This window comes from Seriola dumerili, unplaced genomic scaffold (genome assembly GCF_002260705.1).
Source record: "Seriola dumerili isolate Sdu_G_001 unplaced genomic scaffold, Sdu_1.0 BDQW01000161.1, whole genome shotgun sequence".
Classification (NCBI taxonomy): domain Eukaryota; kingdom Metazoa; phylum Chordata; class Actinopteri; order Carangiformes; family Carangidae; genus Seriola; species Seriola dumerili.
The window spans coordinates 5,448,974-5,471,552 of NW_019174416.1; the positions used below are offsets into that span (position 1 = coordinate 5,448,974).

Genomic DNA, 22,579 nt, shown 5'->3' on the forward strand with positions numbered 1-22,579 from the left:
ACAAAAATGCTAAATTACTGTCACAGTAGCATGGAGAAGAGTCATAAAGTCAGTGAACTATCTTAGAAATGTGAGTCGTGCAAGAATGTTTTCCTACAGTTAGCTGACATCCGCTACATCAGCCACCCCTGCCAGTGGTCATACCAGACCTGCTACAGCTGGAGTCACGCTTTAAGTGCAACAACAGTATGTGCTTTAAGTTTTAAAATAATCATAATAATAACACTGAAGGTTAGCTGTGTTAAATGTAGTTATTTTTAAGATGACTGTGAATTTAGTGGTTGAGTTGGTTTTGCAGTGTTGAAACTGGGAAGGTCTCCACTCCACTCCAGCTCCCAGTGTCGTTTTGAAGTAAAGAATGTGGCTCCACTCCGGTTAAACTCGCTGTGGAAAACTGTCCACAATCAGCCAGTGTGATGAATGTGTAAAATAAATTTTTGTACATTACTGTGAACTATTTCTGGTTCTTTCATCTCCCAATGAGCTTTCAATATGCCCTGCTCTATTTTCATGACACAAGCTCCTCCTTAATGACTCATCAAAGCCATAACGCTTTCTTTCTTTTCATTGTGCTTTGCTCATGCAACTGGTACTGCTATAAAAACAAATGCAGAAAACCACCCATCACCAAAATGTGATAATACAAGTTACTAGAGCAGAGTCCTGGGAAAAAAAGAGAAACAAACGATGAAAGAACAGTGGTCATCCTAATGAAACTGAAGTCAAGGCTTTCTTAATCTGTGATAAAGGTTTTCACAATAGGCACAGGAGAAAGAACAGGGAGTGCCGTTTGAAGCAGAGTGGATGTTCTTCATGTTCACCCTCCCCAGCAGGAAGTGCTTTTAATGCCAAGAAATTCTTTGCATACATTCACAAGACAATGCTCTTTTTAGTGAGGATGCAAATAGATAATTGTCTATCAATGAAACGAAAGGTAATTCTAAGTAGAGATAATGCATTAATTGTGCAACAATTTCATGAAGACCCCCCCCCATTGTCCTCTGAACCCAAACTTACACCCTTGGCTCATCTGATTGTTGGCTAAGAATGATTCATTTGAAGAATTTGGTGGCAGCTGTGTTTGTTTACGACCGTCGTAAACCTTTATATTATTTGAAGAAAACCTTTAATAGGCATGAATACTTAATTAAAACGTTTTTCTGCAAAAATATTTCACATTTCAAATGTTGCTTCACAGCATTATCATGGACTTCCTAGACATACAAAGAGACTACTGCAGTAAGACAGTAAAGACAGTAAGGTAGGCACTCAGGATGTTGTATTTGTAGCATGTCATCCCACTAATTTCTGTGTTTACCAATCAAACCACGAGGACAAACTGTCAGGTATTCCAATTCCAGTAGAACCGGTTCCAATAACAACAGGATGAAACTCCTGATCGGCTTCACCTCAAATATTATGAACTTATCTTTAGGAATGCAATATAGTATTGTGTTTATGCTTCATGCTTGTAAAACCTCTGCACAATTATTCCAGAGGAGACAGCTCTTTGAATAAAAGACATTCAAAACAAAATGTTGAATCTCTAAGTGGAAGACGTGGAGTGGATGATATTAAGTCAAACTCAAGAATGAATCTATTTCCAGTACTCTTGTCATTATACAAACCAAAATCAGAGGCAGGGATGGTGGTAAAAGATGAGGCACAAACCAGTCACAATGATACAGCCTGAGACAAGGTCAGATGAAACTAGAGCAATCTGACACATCTGCACACGCTTGGGACAAAATAAAGAACTGTGGTTAGTGGCAGCACTCATTTGAATTCAAATCAAACAATCAGCACTAGAGAGCGGCTCTGTGAGGGGGTGGTGACGGTCTAATCAGTTAAAACAATGTCCTCCGCAGGACTGGTCTTACAGGTCTTACAACCCAGCAAATAAACCAAACATGACAATCATGTTTTTTTTGTTCTTTTTTTTAACAGTGACAACAATGAATTTTTTGAGTGGTGCAATTTTTGTGAGTTTCTAACAGATTTATTTTGTCCTACAGAGGAAGATGAACAGATAGATAGAACAGTTTACATTAGCATTACCCTGCGAATGTACTGTATTGCCCGGGTATATTATGTGCTGGCAATACAGTAATGACTTTGCTGGAGGTTGGTATATAAACATGCTTGAGTGTGAGACATGTTCTCAGTAAGATGACAGTAGAAACTTATCCTACCAAATTTCTAACATAGAAAATCACAGGATTCTTATTCAATTTCTGATCAATTTCAACTTACTGACTAATTACAGCTTTAAAAAAAAAAAAAAAAAAAAGCCCCAAAGCCAGACGTATTTTGTCCTTACTTTGTAAGTTCAAGTCCACTCAGTGAGGCCAGCCATTTATGGTGTCTCCAACAGCTTGTGAAAGGACAACTGCAGAAGGAGCTGTAGCATGAGGACCACCTCATATCAGTCAGTGATAACAGCAGTACAGCAGAGCACACTGTCACATGATTTCACAACTCTCACTCTCAGTTGTCCGTTTCCTCCGTGCTCTCGCTATGAACCATTTTCTGTCCTTCCCTATTTGTCCTCATTTTCTTCCTCACTGTCGTCCTCCTCCTCGCTCTCACTGTACTGGTAGTTACGGCGGTTGGTGTTCACAAAGAGGTCGCTCTCATCGTCTTCAGAGTCGCTAACTTCCTCTTCCTCGTCCTTTTCTTCTGTCTCCTGCTGTTTGTCTGTCTTGTCCTGCGCTGACGGCTCCTCCATAAACCCCTCTGGCCTGGAGAAAACGAAGGGAACATCTCAGTACACTCAGTAACACTTGACAAAATGAGATCATCTTTGTGTGTGTCCCCACTCACCAGAGCTGCTGTTTCTGCAGGTACTGAATGTGATCTTTGTAGAGAATGAAGCTGATCTCTGCCTTCACCTTCTCTCCTTCCTCGATAGGATCCACAATCACATAGTCACCTTCAGGATCAGAAAGCAGACACATCTTAATTGTGAATCAAAAAATAAAGGTCATCAGCCCACATCCTTCACTCTAATATGAGCATTTAGCCCCTAGCTAACAGTATGAAGTTCAAAAGTCTAGACTCCAAAATCCAATAGACGGCCTGTGCGCCAGGTCCGGCCGGTGGCAGCCAAATGTCTGACCTACGCCGTTTCATTGGCACTGGTGCACCTGACTTACCATGTGAATTTAAGTCCAAACTGCTACTTTATTTTGACTTCATCCCACACCGTACACTTGATCTACACCGTATTTGTAAGATGCACTGCGTACTCTCTATCCGCCTGTCATGTAAGTGAGTAATTACGAGTCACAGATGATAAATAACTGTCCTAAACCAAGATCAACATGGTTTTAAAGAAAAAGCGTGACGTCGACCAGGAGAGCTATCCACTCAAATTTGACCAGACTGATCAGTTTTATTTTATTGTACCGGACCGACATGCCTAATATAGATTCAGATTGTAGGAAAGACACAGACTCTCCAATGCACATCCAGGCCAGGCGTGTGTGTGTGTGTGTGTGTGTGTGTGTGTGTGTGTGTGTGTGTAAACAATTAAATGGTTGGTTATGTGGTTCTGTTTGCTGGTTGTGATATCCTCCTCCTGAGGTGAATGTGGTTGTAGAGATGCTGCTGATAGCGGTCTCTCTGTGGAGAGCTGTGTGGACATTTTGCAGATGGGTGTTTGACTGTTTGACAACCAGCATTAATGTTATTGATGGCAGGCACAGATATGTCAGGTCTTTGTAGAATTGTTGCCTTAGGGCACTCTTTTTGCTTTTGATTTGAGTTAGATATAAAAAGTTGTGATTGTGTGTGTGTGTGTGTGTGTGTGTGTGTGTGTGTGTGTGTGTGTGTGTGTGTTTATAGGGGCATTTAAGTAATTAAATGGTTGGTTTTGGATTTATTTTGTTTCAAGAGTGCTTTTTTTTTTTTTTTCCTTGTCTGACCCTAAACATAGACTTTGAGAATCCCTGACCCACATTATTACTACTACCAACAACAACAACAACAACAACAACAACAATGTCTGCACATAGATAGAAAACCCTGCAATGTCTGGAAAAAACCCTGGATATTTTGGCCCTTTGCTTGGCATGCTTCACATAATCTGTATAAAACTAACTGAGGAACCCTGCTCTAGACAGACATGGTTATAGAAACAAATTTGTTCCATCTTCTGTTTAGATATTCAATAGCAGCAGTTAAACACTGTATCAATAGAACATGGGCAGAGAGCACTTTATAGTGAGGGCTAGGTTGTGCAATATCCCTGATTTACTGGGTTTATCAGTCATATCAGTTTTATTGGTTTTAACAGTTTTATTGGTCTTACTGGTTTTAACTGCTGAAAATTAAATAAAATATTTTACTGCATGAATGACTGTAAGGATCCTGCTAAGTATGTCTGGAGATGAATGTTCTGTGATGCTGTGATACTGAGCCCATGAAAAGTTTCCGCAGGGGGAAAATAAATATCTTTTTATAAATGAAGATGAACAGACATGTTTTATCAGCCAGCACTAAGCAGCACGTCAACACTGACTGACTGACTGATATTGGCCCCTTCTTTTGATATCATATCAATATCTATTCTCATGAAAAAAAAAAACAGCATTTTTTTTATCATTGAAGACAAAAACTCCCACATGCATACACACTGTGGTAGACTACTTAAACACTATAGATTTTTGAAAATGTATTGCTGGAGAATGTATCAGTAGTTCGACTAAAAAATATAAGACTGATGAAATTTTTGCTGTGCACTTTTGAACGGATATAAAATGAAACACTAGTTTTGATTAATAAAGACTAATATTGCATATTTTCATATTTCCCTGTTGAATGTTTTAGCAATATTCAAAGTTTAGCCAAAATTGGTTAAATTGTGTGTGTGTGCTCGCAGCCTGAATGTTGGCAATTTCCTCCCTAAATCAGGTCTTTGTCAAACTGAGGACATGGCTACAATAACCAGGTTGAGAAACAGAAAAACTGTTATTAATACAGATATTTAGACATAATTTCTATTTAGTCAAATCTTTATCCATACTTTAGAGCCATAAACAACTTCACACAGTAAAGGGTATCAGTTCTACACCATAATCAACACATTGCCATTATTCTGATCATGGAAACACATTGATAACCATGATGAGCTTCTTTAACTTGGTCTTGTGAGCACTAGAAGCAGCATTTTTGAGCTGATAGACTGACACTGTATGATCTCTTAAACAGTCTATAATATTTAAACCACAAGTCCTTCTCCATCAGTTACCTCTCTTGATCCAGATGTTCTTGCGGAATTTGGTGGGCATGCTCACCAGGAAGGTCTCCCCCTGAGCCGTGACAGTTTCATGGAGGTTGTTACCACGGCTACCAATAACCTACACATGAACAGGTAAAGGATGGAGACAGTTAAAACAGTCCTGCTGTAAAGATTGTTTATTCTAAATATGTTTAATCCAGTGCAGTGTGCACACAGCCCACCTTCACAATCTGCTGGTTTTCTGTGGGCGTGACAAAGTCTCCAAGAACCTCCTTGACAACGTGTTTGCGTTTGGTGGCCTGAGACATTATAAACGGTGAGCTTCAAGTGCCTTCGCCAGCTGAGAAGAGAGGACAGTGTGATGTCAGAGTGCAGATGAACATAGGACATCAGTGGGAAAATCAACAAACGACACATTAACTAAACAAACAAACCTCAAGATATCAATCAATAGTAATCAATAAAAAGTTAACCTGAAGACTAGCTAAGCTGCCATTAGCAAGTTACCAATTATCAATTTTTATAAAGTTTTGAGTTCCTCATTGTTTTCTATGACAGCTAGATAAATGACAGCACTTCACCATCCCTTGATTTACTTTGCTAAGTTAGCTATAAACATTAGCAAGTAGCTGCTTTCTTACAATTAACGGAAACATTAATAGTTAGTTAGCTGAACAAGCTAACTGTTGCTATCTCAAAACGCATCCCCGCGCTGAGCAACGTGAGCAGGTTACATAACTACCTTGAGAGAAGAAAGAAGAGTGACTGTGTCTGTCGGAAGCAGAATGTTTGTGGTGGACAGCTCGACAGCAGCTACAAGTCTCTTGACACGTTGAAATGTTTTATCAGTGTAGCCGAACCACATGCGTCCGTGTTTTCTGACAACAGGAGATGTTACAATTCCGGTGTCATCTGGTCCACTCTTTTCAAAATAAAACTCGCTGTCTATTTTTATTTTATCGGCAGGCTTAAAGGCCATGTAATGAGGATTTAATATTACATTCAGATGTGCATTAGAATTTAACTTTTTCACTTCAACATCAATTGCTATTCGTTGTCTGACTATGGTAGTAACTTATTAAATGATTATTTTGTCTTAAAAACCTACTGCTATACCTACACAGGTCTAGTTCTTCCGTGGCAGTGACTTTGCATTGTGGGAAATAGAGTTTCGCTTAATCTCAATTTGAGCAACATTCAAGATCGTTAGTGTTCAGTGTAGCTCCCGTTCTTACACACTACGAAGTACAGAAAAGGTTGTCTTTATTGATAGCAGTTTTCAGCAATTGTTGCTTAAGGCCAATGAATTAAGTTTACTGAGATGATTCAATATGTAATTGTAATAGTGTGTTAATTCCCATTGTGGTTTATCAGTAAATCAGTATAGTATATATACTATGCATATATTACTTTATATTAATTATATTATATTTATATCATTTATATATATATATATGTGTGTGTGTGTGTGTGTGTGTGTGTGTGTGTGTTAGATTATAATCTTATCATATTATAATCTAATGTTACATTAATTGTGTTGATACATTTTCATTTAGTTGTTCCAGTTTAGCTAGGAAAAAAAAATACCATAAACAAAGAACAGGATTCCACACTTTTTTATTCAAACTTCATTCATTTCACACTGTTATTACAATTGCACTACAGTTCTGTTGTAATTGTGCAAACCACTATATGGAAACCCCCCCAACTTTCAAAAGCCCATCTCAAACATAACATAATATTAGCACAAACACTGGCAACAAAACATCGAAGAAAACTGACAAGACATAAGTCTAGCAACAATTCGTACACATACCTTATCAAAGATGGGCTCAATTACTGTGAGGAAAGTTGAGTTAAAAATACTGTAAATACTGCCTAAAATACAGCAGTCATTATGACCTGCAGCACTAACGGAATGAAATGTGCACAAAAAATATACTTTTAAAATGACCATGATAAGATTTCTCAGCAAAACTAGCTTTATCAGAGCTGGTACATTTATGGTAAAGTGTCACCAGGTGGTAGGTATGAAGGTGCAACACTAGTCTGGTTTAACAGAGAAGTAGCTTCAGCAGGACTTTATGTGTGTCTGACTCTGACACTCTTCATGCAATCTGGATCAAATGTGCATATGAGTTTTGTAGAGGTACGGCCAGCTGGTAGCTGTGGTATGTGGTTTAATTGATTACAGCAGATGAGCACATCCTGTTGATCCCACATGCATTGGACCCCCTGTATAGGTAGTAGTAACCCTGTTTGTGAGAGAGAGACAGAGAGAGAGAAAGAAAGAGAGAGAGAGAGAGAGAGAGAGAGAGAGAGAGAGAGAGACAGAGAGAGAGAGTCAAAAAATGCACAAACTCACAACTTTAAATGGGCAGCAACAAAGTGGAAAACTAACATAATTTTCATTTTTCTTTATTTTCATCCTGTGTCATCAAACCCTCCAATTAATGCAAAATAATACAAAACAATATTATGTTTTGTACATTAGAGTGCAACCTAAAAGCCAGACTGTGGCCTTATTACATGATGTTGAAACAACCTCTTTGCCAGTGCCAGAAACACTCAATATTCAAATCTTAATAATTACGTCATATGTTGCAGGGCTGTGGTACTGAATTTTATTGAACTGTAAAGGTGACATTTCATAGACTAAATAATTAATTGAGAAAATAATTTGCACATTAATTGACAATGAAAGCAATCGTTAGTTACAGCCCTAGTTGTCTTACCTGCTCTCCATAATCCTCCCCCCAGCTGTTTTTGATGGCCCAGAATGGCATTCCTTTACCTGAAAACACAAAAACACCCATACAATGCACTTGACTGCAAATAATCATCCTTTATGTTGTTGACACGATAAACAAATGTGTCTCTCTCTTCGTTCTTGGGAGTAAGAACTGGGTAAATGAGATGAGGATAAAAATAGCATAAAAAAGAAAAACGTACGTTCTCCGTATCCCACCATCAGCACAGCGTGGTCGATCATCCAGGGGTTGCAGAAGATCTTAAAAGGGTGAGAAACACCCTTCCTGTAGAACTGCAGAAATACAAAACATAATTAAAATGAATTAAATATGGTTACATGCTGATAATTAAATTCTAGTGAAAATGAGATGCAGTGTGACATGATAATTGTGCTATAACTAGATGTATATGCAGGTGATGGCAGAGTGTTAAATATGTCAAATTATAATGATTCTGTCACAGCTGTGGAGGTGTGTAACAGTGTAATAGTGGTTACCTGCATTGCAAAGGCATTCAGAGCAACAGAGACGGGTCCATTCTCAGCAAGCCAAGCTGCAATTTCTGAGGAAAAAAAAGGCAAAATCAGTTGATTTAACAGCCTCTTCTTTCAAACTGACAATATCTACTACTTGATTAATAAAAACTTTCTTCATGTGTATTTTAGAAGGAATATCTGGGGACATATTTATCAGCGCTTTGCCCACTCACCCTTCTCATCTTTGGACAGCTCCACAGAGCTGTTGATATAGGCGGCCACTTTCCTCGTGGTGAAGTCGCACCTCTGCTTCTGTCCTGTGTAAGAGTAGTCAGTCTCTGTCTCCAGACCACCTTAACCACACATGTGGGAGAAGGATTAAAAGGTTAAGAGTTTGCACACATAGTCAGCTTTAATGCAAAAATAAAAAAAATCCACCTCCTCCTCTCTTTGTCAGCATAAATCACAGATGTACGCAAGTCTATATAATCCTCTCTCTTTTGCAGTTTGCTCAGAGTCAGAAATGAGCTGTAATTTCCTTGGATTGGGAGCAAAATGTCTCAGTGTGGTTGCACACATCATTTGGCCTCCACTCATTTAATTCTCACCCAGTTTCTCAATGGCTTCATAAGCATTTGATGGCAGCCCTCCTCTGCACGCCTGGTCCAGCCCATCACAGTCAACCAGCTCTACAAGGGGACAAATCAATACACCAATCAAATCGTGGCTTTTATCTGTAACTGTAAACAGTTGTTTTTTTTCCTGCAGGAAATGTAATTGAGTTATTTTGTCATCTGTTTGTGTGTGCATGTGTCTTTGTTACCTTGTTCAGAAAGTGACAGCAATGCACCATTTTTCAGGAACCACTGGCCTTCAATGTTGCCTGTCACAGAAAATGCCCAGCAGGATCCACACATACCCTGCAAGCAACACACACACCCCAGTCAGCATGACGTAGGCAGGAGCTGTAATGTATTCATTAGTGAGCATGCTATTGAGAATGACTGCACTAAAATCAACTCTGTATGTTGGTACCTGGTTCTTAACGGGACTGACAGCTCCATGATCCCGCCAATCCCAGCTGGCAGGGGCAGGGCCACGGGCAGGAGAGGCTGGTTTCATTGGTCGCTGGAGAGTCCACTGGCTCAGCAGCGGGTTCAGGTATGTAGAGCGAAACTCCTCCTCTAGAGAGAAACAGACGGAGAACAGTGAAACATTTGTGTTACTTAAGAGGATTTTTTTAAAAGAAAAGCTAAAGCAACACACACAATAAGCAGAAGTTACATTTCCTCCTTAGATGTGTGTGGAAATACAAGCACACACAGACACGCACCAGTGAGGTCACTGAACTTGGTGACTCCATATTCAGCTGAACCTTGATCCAAAGACTGGAGCTTCTCAGCGGTCTTGAGGTTCTCGTGGAAGATGCGCAAGCGACGGTCTGCCTCTGCAGGGTCAAAGGTCAAATACACACATTTAAAAAGACTTTTTTTTTTTACTCCACTTGCTGATACTCTTACAGTGAATTACAATCAGCGAGAAGGCAGATGGTCAGTGTCAAATATATTTTAATCCAACACTCAACAAATCAAGATAGATAGATAAAGCTAGAAAATACCTCCTAGGGATGGAGACAAAAACTGTTGTTCTGTTTACACCTTTTACATCTTTTTATTTTGTGTTTAACTGTCTTGATTATGTTGTATTCAATCTCTCATCTAGGATTCTTTGCTAGTTCAAATTAGGTAATGTTTATTCACTGTTGATGAAATGCTTATAACCAATAGTACAAAAGAGCTTTGTCTATTGAGCTTTATAGTTTTCAAACAGGATGGACACAATGGGCTGTGAGTGCATAAAGAGGTGTGCAGAAAGGAATGCAACACACTGTGCACCTGCTATGCTTGGTGTGCACGAGGTATGTATACGTGTCAGTCATTTACCCTCCTGGCTGCTGTAAACCTTATTGTATTTAGCCATGAACTCTTTGAACTGTCCCAGCAGCTCCACAGACTCCTGTCAGATAAAGAGCAGACAAACACACTGAGTCAACAGCACAAACCTCGAGTCTCGAGTTCAAGTCGATTGTAGCAGTTCACGACAAATGGCAGACAACATGCATATAACAAGGCCAAACTTAACATCAACATTTTACTGTCAGTTCTGTTATTCATGTAATAATGATATCATTTTTTACCTCCGGGGACTGGCTGGTGGACGAATCCTCCACCTTGTTGGTCTCTTCTACTTCAACTGACAAGACAGAGGAAAACATGTTTAATGTCGACGTACATAACACCTATATTTATGTTTCATGTGTTCAAAAGTGTGTTGCCTCTGGTTTTCTCATTAGTAAGTCAAATAAATGGAGATCACTGAAGGTGAATTTTGACATGATTCTTTGCTGCATAACACTAAATCATAGAGTGGGGCCTTTTATTCATTTAGTGGAAAAATAAAATCAACATTTATAAGTAGACCTATTACTATTTAACCTTTTACCTAATTTATCTCTTTGGTTTAAAGCATCACTTATTGACCAGGTTAATGAACATTAGCGTTATATAATAACGGAGAAATAAAGGTCAAATCCTGTTACTTTTTTTTGGCAACATTCAATTTTTTGCAAGATATGGTTCAAATGAAGGGAATGTTTGCATAGTCTTTGCTCAGTAACTAAGTCCATGCGCTGACTGTGTGGTTTGGCATGATCAGTGCCAATAAATACAACAGTGATGTATAAAGAACGTTATAGGTTATTTTCTATATATACATTGTTTTAACCAGTTTGATTGGGCCAGTGTCATGCTGGAAGATACTGCTGCTATAACTGAAAAAAGCATGATGGGATTACACTGAAACCACATAAACAGTAGGTGAGGTCACAGTAGTGACTACAGCTAACTGAGACCTCTTGGGGTAAGAATAAAGATATAAAAAAGATACCAGTGCAGAGGAACTACAGTCACTTACTGTGCCATAACTGTGTTCTTTGGCTATATTGTGACGACGGGACAGCTGTAGCAGCAAAGTCATAAATCTTAAATGTTGAATGATCAGTGTGTTTGGCTGCTGACATGCTCCTGACTGACCTTTAGGCTGGCACTTCTGTTTGAGCAGAGTCGAAGTGCCCTGCCAGGGAACATCCCACACCTCGAACACGCACAGCTCCGTCTGATACAAAGATAAACATACACAGCTGATATCGATGTACGAACATTGTATTAACCTGATTATACTGTCATATACTATATATATGGGGTGTTACAAATTGATTGATAAGTGGAATAATGTGTTTAACACACTGAAGGCCAAACTGACAACATCAAACAGAGCATGTGATTCATTTATAAGAGCATTTGCTTGTTTGTTTGGCTTCATTTTCACTATAAAGTCTTAAGAACAGGCGAACAAAGAAACGTGATGTGTCAGCCAAGTGTATGCATGCATGAGGGCATGAGACATGAGCATGCTTGGGGTAACTCCAAGTCAAACCCAAGTCACAAGATCATTTAGCTGGCGATATCTCTGCTGAACAAACAAAACTACATTTCTGCAATAAAAAATCAATACAGAGTTAAATTCACACACAAGCACATTCCCATTTTGGCATATTACAAACTTCTTAGAGAAATCTGCTAATTTAAAACCACAACAATGAACTACTTTCACACACAAACACACAACACACACACACACACACACACACACACACACACACACACACATCCTACCTTGAGTTTCTGTGACTCGGGATAGAAGTCACATGTCCTGAGCATGGTGGATTTCTTACACTGAGTGTTACTCACTTCCACTGTTATAGTGTAGCGGATTCCCTTAACCAGCTGGAAAACAGACACACAGATACAGTGGTAATTTTGAATTTACAAACAATATACATTTTCTTTAATGAAGCATATATTCAGGCATGATGCTGACTGTGTTGCAGTCTAGTGTACCTAGTGGTCATATGACATCTGTACATTTGAATGACATTTAGTCAGACAAAGCTTTTTGCAAATCTATGTTGTATATGTTGGAGTATCTGGATGCTTCTTCTCGAGCAACACTAGCAACACTACTCAGATGGTTGCGCTGATAATGAGGCCATTTAACTGTCAGTGTCAAGCCAGGTTAAACTCAATGACGCGACTTCCTGCCAGAATGAAAAGATGAAAATTGAGAGGCTTTCTTTCTGGGCTTCAGAGAAAGTACAGAACTAAAAACCAAACCAAAAAAAATGTGATCATAAAAATGTGCTCATTTTATTGTATGCACAAGAAACGTTAATACCGCAGTGAACAATTGATGCCATTATTTTGAAGGTAAGTCCAATTATTTCCGGCCTGTTTAGATAACTCTTGGTTTGACGGCCCCAGACCGGACTGTTGTTTACAAAGAAATCAGCACGTATAACTGTTAGCGCATGGAGTAAGTCGTTATATAACCAATGTTCCCCGCCACACCAGTACACCAGTACACCAGTACACTGCGACAACTGAAGACCACAGTATACTTTGAGTGAATAAAAATGATAATAAAAGCCACCGTGTGTATTTATGATACCTGTTTGGTTGCGGAGATGAGCCGGCTGACCCTGCGGAGGTGCATTGCGTTTGAGCCCCGGTTGTAGCGCTCCTCGGCGAACTCCAGAGCCTTCTTCAGGCCCGGGTCGGACTCATGCAGCCGGATAGGAGAGCCGGGAGGCCCGAACAAAGGCCGGTCGAGATCCTCGCCGAGCCCGAACACCGTGCCGAGAACGGCGGCCAGTGCCAGCCACTGGACTACCAGACAAGAGCGGAATCCAACCACCATGTTGGCCCGGTGTGTTGTCAAAAGTAAAAGGGACCGATGTCCAGTCTGTGCTCGGTTAAAAAGAGGGATGTTTGTTTTCCTAAAAGAAAAATCGATATTATTATCAGCAGCAATTATACAAGAGACACGATGTTGTTGCCAAACAATCCTGGGATGAGACTGTGGGAGGAGACAGGGAGTATTAATGGGCGGGGTGCATTCAAGAAACATGCAGTGAACACCCATACACTGTATTGCTCGTACCCACACTCATGACTAAACAATAATGTCACTTATAAATCCGTAATAACCGGTTAACAAATCACATCAAGTATGTGGCACTCTTTAGGGCAGAGTAAAGAAATCCGGATCAGTGAGGACATTGGGTGATGAAGTAATAGTAGAACTCAAGCATATTGTACTGGATATGTTCACACCTAAATTGCTGTAATACAGTCATTCAAATATATGGTATGTGTTACAAAATATCTTAGATAACTGTCTTAAATGAGTCCCGGGCTTCAATAACCTGCTGTGTAACTGAAAAATTGAAACGATTATCTTGTAGTCTATCCTCTGTCCATTCTTCTGCCATGTGTGTTTCATTCTTTTTTTCTGAATTAGTTCTGTATCATAATGATAGTACTAGTTTATTAAGTTCATCAAGAGAGTCATCAGTTGTCAATGGAACTGCAAATTACTGCTCTTGTATTGGGGCTGAATGCAGTTGTGATTCATTTACACATTGGCAAGTACTAAATAATTTGGTATTTAAGAATCTCACTGACCATAAGTATTGCAGAGAATTGCTGTTTAGTTTATACCTCTAAAGGTTTATGGTAAAAATAAGCAGTAAACCAGTCACATGAAATGTGAGTCATTAATTAATTGACATGCGACTGTCAAATTCAACCACTAGATGACGACAAAATACCGTAACTTTTCTTTGATTTTCATGCGTGGGGCTTTAATTTTGAAATCCTTTTTGAATTAGCTTACTTTTGTGGTGCTTTTATTCTAGAGAATCCTGACCGGAAGTATTGTTGTTGTTGTTGCTGCGGAACAGAGGCGCTAGCGCTGCTAGCACCACGGCCAGAAACATCTGTTGCTAAGCTAACATTTTAAACTTGCTGGCAGCTGGTATAGCTGCCCGAAAACGTTTTCACCGTAGAAACAGTGACGTTAGCTGTCAGTTTGCCCGCCGGATGACAAAACTGCTGTCGTGAACGTTATGACTTCTTTATTTTCAGGGATCAGGTTGTATTCTTAGCATTAGCCTCTGAGCGAAGGTCTGACTGGCAGACATGGAGACTCGGGGGATTGAAGACATGTTTGACTTTCGTCGGTAAGTCAGCTAACGGCAGTTAGCCAGTGTAAGCTACACACATAACCTTTAGCTAATGCTAATTAGCCACGACTACAGCAACATTGCTGTCTTATTCTGTGTGTTCAAGAAAAACAAAATTCTGTTATCGGTGTCATTTGTTTGCTAGCTAACTACTCTAGGCTTCCGAACGAAGGGAGATCAAAGCTTTTATAAAACATAAAGCTAGCTAGCTAATCTAGCTGTGTACCAGTGACGGTATACATAAACGTTTTATTGCTTACGTTTACTATCCAACCTTATGCAATCCTAATTTTAGTGTTAATATTTCGCGGTCATTAGCTGTAATGCGCTTCAACTAGCTAGCTTAGCCTTAGATAGTTGTTGAATTTGACATTGTAAAATTACGACAGGCTGACAGATGAGAATGAAGTTTTCTAAGAGACCCAACATATTTAAACTTGGCACAAAAGGCTGAAATAATATTTGTACCTCAGTGAATGTGGAATATGGTGAATGACTTTGCCAATAACCTCAGATTTTAAAAGTGAAAATTGTACCTCCACCATTTATTCCAAGAATAGATGCCCCATATTTCACATACATTTGGGACATAAGACCTGTATGTGCAGCAGTACCGATTATAATGTTGGATCAGACCAATATTGGGCATCCCAGATGTTCTCTAGCATCTAAGTGCTAAGCCAACCACTGAGTGACACGTGTAATAACGGAGAGAATGACAGCTGCGGACTGTGGTTAAGTGTCAGACTGAAACTAAAACTAAGGCTGACTCCCTAGTAAAGGCTGTTTTTTTTCTGTGTTTAATTATCTTACTCTCCAAACTTAAGAGAATTGTTCAAATTCATATTGAAGTGTTAAACTCTAATTTAATAGTTAAGCAGCAGGTTTAGGACAAAAAGAGATGTTCCAGCAGTATTATATATTACAGTGGTGGACTCTTGAGTTTTTGTTGAATATGTAATCTATAGCTTCTCTGTATGATACATCTGATCTGTCATATTTTTTATTATTAGGTAATATAACATGGCAACTCAACTAAAGAATGATATTTAGCAGTTAACCTTGATCTGCATTTATTTGTTGAGTCAATATAAGTATGCATAGTAATAAAATAAATATAGTTCACAAATGGCATGTGTTTTAGATTTTCTCACTTGAGTACATTTTTTTCATCACTACTACCTGTCAGTGTGATTTGTGTGGCCTGTGAATGTCTCACCATCAACAACATTTCACCTTTTTCATGTTTCATCTATTTCATTTAAAAATGTGTCTTTCTTTGTACAGGTTCCCCAAAGATGCAGTTGTTCTCCTGCTGTTGCTGATTTACTTTCCAGTTGGCATTTGTTTGATGTTAATACGGATTTTTATTGGTATACACGTGTTCTTGGTCAGCTGTGCACTTCCAGAAAGTTTTGTTAGAAGGCAAGTATTTTAAAGTATCAGTTTTTCCTCTCTCAGCAGTAATAATTATTGTATTTGTGACAGTAGTATGTGTGGTAGTAGTCACGTATGTGTCATCCATAATAATCAAAGTCTGCAATCATAGTAATAGAGGTACATGTAGCGATATAAATCTAAGGAAAAGCAGTGCCAGTTAATGCTAAAACAAACTTCTATGCATACTGTGTAGTATCCCATTAAAAATAACTGCAGCATGATTGCTCACAGCTGTAATGACTGCATTAAATTCAGCTATGCATGGTTATTATCATAAGACAAACTGTATGGATACATGTTAAACTATATGCATGATTATAGGCCTATAAAGCAGGATACATGGTTAGTTAGTAAATATGAGATAAATTCATATATACAATTATTCCAACACCATTAAAAACCATTAAGGCAAATGGCTGCTCAATGTTTTTGATATGTGTCTTTTACACATGACCTCCTGTGTATGAGACCTTGTTCACAGTAATTTCAGTGTTTAAATAAAGGTGACGACTGTATAATTAGATAATGCATATACATTAAACCATATGGAGTTATTCCATGAAGACTGTTACCAAGAGTGATTTATTATTTGTTAGGAAAAATAACACATCTACAATTCTGTGCTTTCTGGGGACTATATTGACTTCCTTGTAGTTAACAATTGCATCATGTTTACATCCACTTTTCTTTGTTTGCTTTCAGATTTATTGTGAGAGTTATGTGCTCAGTCCTGGGAATGCATGTGAGACAGAAAAACCCTCGCTCCAGAGACAAAAACACCAAGCTGTACATATGCAATCACGTGACAGACTTCGACCACAACATCATCAACCTTCTGACCCCCTGCAATACTGTGTGTTTGGCTTTTAAATTTTTATGTTTGTTAAACTATGTTATGCAGTATGTTTTAAACTTTTTTTTCTCCATCATAAGAATGCTACACACTTCCTGCACGAGTTGGCACTTGTCAGCACACACTAACTAACATGTCTGCAGTGACGTAATTGTGGACATGCACCTATCTGTCAAAATCTTAATCATATATGTGGAAAACTGCACAGTGTTCAAATCAATGCTGTATATATTATAGCATTGATAGTCACAGATGAACCTTATGACATGACTCTGCTAGGTTCTGTTCATTGTGCTTTGTGTTAACAACTGGAGCAATAGCAAACCCTTTTAGATCACCTACATGTCAGTATTACTTTTGAAGCTCTGTGAACGCTCCCTTGATGAAACGGCAAGGATGAAAGCACATCATGTTCTGTAGAAACACTTGGCTGCAGATGACAAATGTATGTTTGCACCGGAGACTGTGTGTGCAGTGGTGCATGAAAGCATGTTAAAGTCTTACCTGCTCGCTGTCTGGGCCATTTTACTGTCCCTCAGCCACAAAATATGTCTTTGTCTTTTTAGTTTTGTGCAATATATTGTTCTGTACATTGTTAAATATTGCTGTGTTTGGTGATCTTGCTCTGTCTCTTTCTCCTCACCAGCCCCAGCTAGAGGGCTCCACAGGCTTTGTGTGTTGGGCCAGAGGCTTCTTTGAAATCCATTCAACATCTGGCCAGGGAGCGATAGGAGAGTCTCTTCAGAGATACTGTTCCACTGAAGGCACCGCACCTTTGCTCCTGTTTCCTGAAGAGGACACCACAAACGGCCGCGCTGGCCTGCTCAAGTTCAGGTAAGTGTAAACATTTGCGTAGCAGTGTAAACCACTCATTGTAAGAATTGATATTTGATTCAGCTCTCCTTTTTCTGGTTTTGGATAATTGTTTCTCATTTACTAACTAAACTAGTTGTAAATCACAACAGTAAATGTTGGGATCCATCTGTATTTTGCACATGAAAACTCAAGACTTTGGTTGTAAAAAGAATGATGAAGCTGGCCACAAGTGATCATCCTTCTTCCCCTGCACGTTGAGACTGGAGATGAATTACTTTGGCGGTAGTTTCCCCTTTCTAATTTCCCTCCAGAGTTCTGTGGAGACATTAGTGTAAGGAAGTGAAAACTGCAGCAATCCTTTTCTTTGTGGAGTTCTGAAATTCAGTTAATATTAGTCTTTCATTACACACTAACAGTGACTAAATTGGCATGAAAAAGTTGCTGGCAGTTTGCTTCATGTTCCTCTGTGTTATCTCAATGATGTGATTAACTTAAGAAATATTATTTAATATTATACATTTGAAATAAATCTGACTGTATTGACAGTTTTCTCTTTGTTTACTTATCCAACTAACGTACTATATTTATTATTTTCCTCTCAGCTCCTGGCCTTTCTCACTGACTGATTCCATTCAGCCAGTGGCCTTAAGGGTGACCAGACCATTGATTGCTTTGGTAATGTCACTTCAACCTGACTTTTAAGACAAGATATATAACTATCATTACAATATTATTGATCATATGTTGTGTTAACAGCATCTGCAGCTTGAATCTTGTGTGTGTGTGTGTGTGTGTGTGTGTGTCTGTGAGTGTGTTGAAACAAGAGAAGTGATATATTGTCGTGTTTAGTAGTGACATAAACTAAAAAGTAACAATGTGACTGCATTTAACACCGTACTAAAAAGCAAAATGTCAATATACAGAGGAGGTAAGGAAATCAATGAGGGAGAATAATGCATTTTATGGACCATTTCTAAGCTCTGGAAAATCATTACAAAATGAGTGAAATTTCCTGCAAGTAGCAGCAAGCTACTTAGTGTGGGCTGCTTAAATCTAATCCAGCAATCTCAGTACCCAGAGTAATTCTGTCTTGTGTTACTGTGTGCAACAGTGGCTTAAGTTGGGCTTTTACTATAAGTGAGGTTATTTGTGAATAGATGCAGGATTGTTTGGGTCACCAGGACACCTCACCATAGCTGTTATTGTCTTTATACTTTCTGTGTCTGTCCGTGCACACATAGTTGAATTTAGGGTATGTCAGGTTACACTGTAATAAAACACTGATTGACTCTGTTGTCTTTTGTCTGTCCACAGAGCACACCAGAGTCCAGTTGGCTGATGGAGCTCTTGTGGACATTTTTTGCTCCATGTACAGTGTATCATGTAAGGTACTAAATAATTTGTATCATTATTTCTATCAGCAATTGCTTTTTAGAATTAAATCACAATATTCTGCAGAGGCTAATAATCAAGTAATCATTAGACTTAATTTATTTTTCTTGGAAACTGAGGTGGTTTTGTAGCGATGCAGGTTACATGAACTAGATCCACCAAGTACAAAAAACAAACACTTGGTCTTGACACAAGCAACAACCCCAAGCTCATCTTCTCTGGCCGGTAATGTTGAGCATGAGTGTCAAATGGTTTTAAACTAAACTGCTTTTTATAAGTAAATTTTAAAGCTCTGAGCTCCAAATTCAGTTTTTAAGTAGTCTCCTGATGATTTTGAGCATTTCTGTTCTGCCATAATTGTTGTCACATCTTCTTAACATTGCTTGTTTTGTTTGTGATTTTCATCCCAGTTGGCTCCCACCAGTCTCCAGACAAGATGGCGAGTCCGCACAGGAGGTTGCCAACAAAGTCCAGGAGGTAAAACCAATGTTTACCAGCTGAGTGGATTCATAGAGGGTTAGAGTTGTAACAGTAAAAACAAATGTGTAGAAAAACATGCCATACAGTTTTGCAGTTTATGTATTTCCCTGGCCCCAATGCCTATACCCATATTCCTCTTTGGTAAACTACAAGGAGCTATAGTTCCCTAAAAGCACAATGTTGTTAGATTTCTGATTTCCCCCCTATATTTAATATTTAGTCCAGTCACCAATTCCTCCTCATTCTGCTTTATAGCTGCAGCTATAAGTGTGTTTAATGTGTGTTGTCTTTTTCAGCTACTAGCAGGTGAACTTGGCTTGGTCTCCACCAAGATCACTAAAGCTGATAAAGCAGAGCACATCAAAAGGAAAAGACACAGTGTACCACAAACATCTACCGGTATGTTAATCAAATAAACCCAGAATACATCTGATTCTGTACATGAAAAGATTCCACTGTTTGCAAGGTTTGTTTTTGGGGGGGGTGTCAACTATTGTTTTCCTGACACTAGGTGTCAGACCTGGCTCTATTGGACTTGGTTTCATGGTCCAGAGTTTGGGCACAGATGACCACAGGATTGCGAAGATGGCCCAACAAGTGAAGGATGTGCTGCCTCATGTCCCCCTGAATGTCATTGCAAAGGACTTGGGTATGACACTATTTCAATTTACTTTTTGACCCAACATTCCTACCAACTCTCTCCTCTGCCCATTCTTTAACTTTACATGCACTTACATTTGTCTATTGAATTTAAACAGCAAAAACCAATTGTGTTGACACCACCATAACAAATCTGCTGGAGAACAAGGAGGAAACTCCAATGGAAGCAACTGGGACTTCTACATTTGGGCCTTCAAAGATTAGCTCCTACTCTTCTGGTTCTGCTCCCACCATAAAGGTTTGACTCTTTGATTCTGTTTGCGGCTATCTCTGAGCTCTCTAACTTATTTATCAATCATTTGGATCCATTTTCTGTGAACATATGAATTTGATATTTCCTAGATAACTTAACCTAACCCAAGCATGTACATGTGGGGGGGATTTTAGTTATGATGTCACGCATTTAAATAGATTTAATTTGTGCAGTAGATGCATCAATCTTTCACAATTTTTTTTCATCTGCAGCCTGCTGCCAAATCTTTTGGGAAATCACCAGCTGACAGACATTTGTCTCTCCAAGAGAGAAAAGAAGCGCTGTATAATTTTGCAAGAAGGTGAGGTTTTTATTATTTGTAAGAGGATTTGCATCTATGTTAATATTGCAGCAGAGATGGCAGAACGGTCAGCCGTACATGGTGGAATTAAATTTTCTGATATTCTCTTACGATTTGTTTTAATCATATATTTCTGGACTCATTGGAAATGCTCCTTGTCTGTTCAGCTCATGTTAATAAGACACCTCAGAACAGCTAACGCTGCTTCATTATGCACAACATCTTGCAGTTGTGCAGGAGTGAACAGTTATGCAATATTCATTTGGTTTGAGATTTGCTTTGAATTCATTCCTAGCGCTGTGTCTGTCACTCAATACTAATTCTACAGTTACAGTTACAGATGTGCCAGGCAAAAGTCTTCTGTAAAAAATTACCCTGTCTTTGCCAATTTAGACCCTGCAGATTTGTTCTGAAATCCAGACAGTCTCTGACACAGCAGTGAGGGAGCAAGTCATTGAGAGAAAAGTCGAGTGACCAACATTAGACCTCTAAACTGTCTTGTCTCTTTTTCTAAATGTCACCTGACAATATTCTGGCTCATGAAGTTCATGAGTTTTGATCAGACACCACTGTAGATTGTAGGTGACACTGCACACAAATACCTAGTGTAACTTTAGAGTTGCAATAATCAGTATTTTTCTATTAACAATGGGTTGGATAGCTACGTGTAATGAGAAAGGGGCCGATCGCTCACAGTTTTGGTTTTTCTGCCCACAACTCCACTATTTTGGTTTACGCTCATACCTCTCATAAGTGTCATTTTTAGACACAGCACTCAACTGTCTTCAGTAAAAATCTTTAATAAACTCACCATACACTAAATGCCCATCACCAAGCAGTCGACAGATGAAGTTAGCAACTAGTTGCTGACCATAGAGGAGCAATTAGCAGCTTAAGGACACATGACTCCAAGTAAATGGTAATGTTGTTCTGTAACTGTTGGATGTGTAAATAAACAACTGTTTGTTAGCGAGTTTGCTATAACACCTTTTTTGATTTTGTGTGCGTGCGTGTGTGTGTGTGTGTGTGTGCGCGCGCTTGCGTGTGTGTGCTGACTAATGGTTTTATCTGTTTTTCTCTCCCAGACGCTACATTGAAAAACATGGATTGGATCAAGACGACAGTCACTGAACACACTTTGGGTCAAGCCATCATTGAAAACTTGTCAGAAAGAAGCATATACTGCTTGCATAGCTGTCTAATTTGAATGGTGATTTTATATTCTGTCAACAGGTTCTGTTACAAAACAGATTTTGTTAATAGCAAACAATGGGGACAAGTATTCAGAACATGTATAAGTTGATGCAATGGTTATTATGCATGTCTTTAATTCTTCATTCTGGCTGATACATAATTTTGATAACAATTTGTATTATGATCCACTGACTGTGAATCATCTATTTATTTTTATAATGTCCAGAGTCGTTGATGATGAAAATAAAGTTCAGCTTGACCTTGCCTTTACAAAATTATTTCAAATACATTACAATTCTGTTGCTATTTTGGGATTGGAGTTATGATTCAAATGTTCCAAGGTTAACATAATCGAAAGGACAGTTTAAGCAGGTTTGTGCAAGGAAAGTTTTAAATTTGAATATGAATGATTTGTATTTGAATAGTTCAAACCTATTTTTATTTTATCAAATTCAAGATAACCAAATTCTGCCATAAGAGGGAGCCAGATAATACATATCTGCTTAAGCCGCTGAAGCTCAGTGGTCCCCCAACACTTGTAGAGAAAAATAGTCTGTAGTCTCCTCTGTCCTCCCCAGCT

At 38.8% G+C, this 22,579-nt stretch overlaps 3 protein-coding genes across 3 annotated transcripts; 1 reads left to right on the forward strand and 2 right to left on the reverse strand.

Annotated features, from left to right (window-relative positions):
* Nucleotides 1–807: 807 nt before the first annotated feature.
* On the reverse strand, nt 808–6,117 carry eif1ad (eukaryotic translation initiation factor 1A domain containing). The gene is made up of 5 exons (XM_022751890.1): nt 5,985–6,117; nt 5,464–5,582; nt 5,252–5,360; nt 2,824–2,932; nt 808–2,741 (listed from the first exon to the last, which is right to left on the reverse strand). The coding sequence occupies exons 2-5, from the start codon at nt 5,548–5,550 to the stop codon at nt 2,540–2,542; spliced, it is 507 nt and encodes a 168-aa protein (XP_022607611.1). The 5' UTR covers nt 5,551–5,582; nt 5,985–6,117; the 3' UTR covers nt 808–2,539.
* Nucleotides 6,118–6,842: 725 nt separating this feature from the next.
* LOC111226593 (cathepsin L-like) lies at nt 6,843–13,445 on the reverse strand. The gene is made up of 14 exons (XM_022751825.1): nt 13,035–13,445; nt 12,203–12,313; nt 11,561–11,642; nt 10,666–10,721; nt 10,412–10,484; nt 9,802–9,915; nt 9,504–9,652; nt 9,292–9,388; nt 9,077–9,157; nt 8,702–8,821; nt 8,490–8,554; nt 8,195–8,285; nt 7,978–8,036; nt 6,843–7,497 (listed from the first exon to the last, which is right to left on the reverse strand). Exons 1-14 carry the CDS (start codon nt 13,281–13,283, stop codon nt 7,423–7,425), a joined length of 1,422 nt encoding a protein of 473 aa, XP_022607546.1. The 5' UTR covers nt 13,284–13,445; the 3' UTR covers nt 6,843–7,422.
* An 868-nt stretch (nt 13,446–14,313) lies between these two features.
* On the forward strand, nt 14,314–22,263 carry aup1 (AUP1, lipid droplet regulating VLDL assembly factor). The gene is made up of 12 exons (XM_022751835.1): nt 14,314–14,607; nt 15,898–16,035; nt 16,753–16,903; nt 17,550–17,737; nt 18,322–18,394; nt 19,034–19,107; nt 19,522–19,588; nt 19,888–19,990; nt 20,103–20,240; nt 20,350–20,489; nt 20,717–20,805; nt 21,891–22,263. The coding sequence occupies exons 1-12, from the start codon at nt 14,567–14,569 to the stop codon at nt 21,934–21,936; spliced, it is 1,248 nt and encodes a 415-aa protein (XP_022607556.1). The 5' UTR covers nt 14,314–14,566; the 3' UTR covers nt 21,937–22,263.
* Nucleotides 22,264–22,579: the final 316 nt, after the last annotated feature.

Bases quoted from the DNA above. Each gene is read 5' to 3' on its own strand.
- eif1ad (XM_022751890.1), bottom strand. From the start codon at position 5,550: ATGTCTCAGGCCACCAAACGCAAACACGTTGTCAAGGAGGTTCTTGGA. The intron at 5,361-5,463 runs GTGGGCTGTGTG...GTTCATGTGTAG, and splicing joins AAAACCAGCAGATTGTGAAG to GTTATTGGTAGCCGTGGTAA. The intron at 2,933-5,251 runs GTAACTGATGGA...CTGATCCTGAAG, and splicing joins GAACATCTGGATCAAGAGAG to GTGACTATGTGATTGTGGAT.
- LOC111226593 (XM_022751825.1), bottom strand. From the start codon at position 13,283: ATGGTGGTTGGATTCCGCTCTTGTCTGGTAGTCCAGTGGCTGGCACTG. The intron at 11,643-12,202 runs GTAGGATGTGTG...TCTTTGTATCAG, and splicing joins CCGAGTCACAGAAACTCAAG to ACGGAGCTGTGCGTGTTCGA. The intron at 10,485-10,665 runs GTAAAAAATGAT...TTTATCTGACAG, and splicing joins CCACCAGCCAGTCCCCGGAG to GAGTCTGTGGAGCTGCTGGG.
- aup1 (XM_022751835.1), top strand. From the start codon at position 14,567: ATGGAGACTCGGGGGATTGAAGACATGTTTGACTTTCGTCG. The intron at 18,395-19,033 runs GTAATGTCACTT...GTCTGTCCACAG, and splicing joins CCAGACCATTGATTGCTTTG to AGCACACCAGAGTCCAGTTG. The intron at 20,806-21,890 runs GTGAGGTTTTTA...TTTCTCTCCCAG, and splicing joins CTGTATAATTTTGCAAGAAG to ACGCTACATTGAAAAACATG.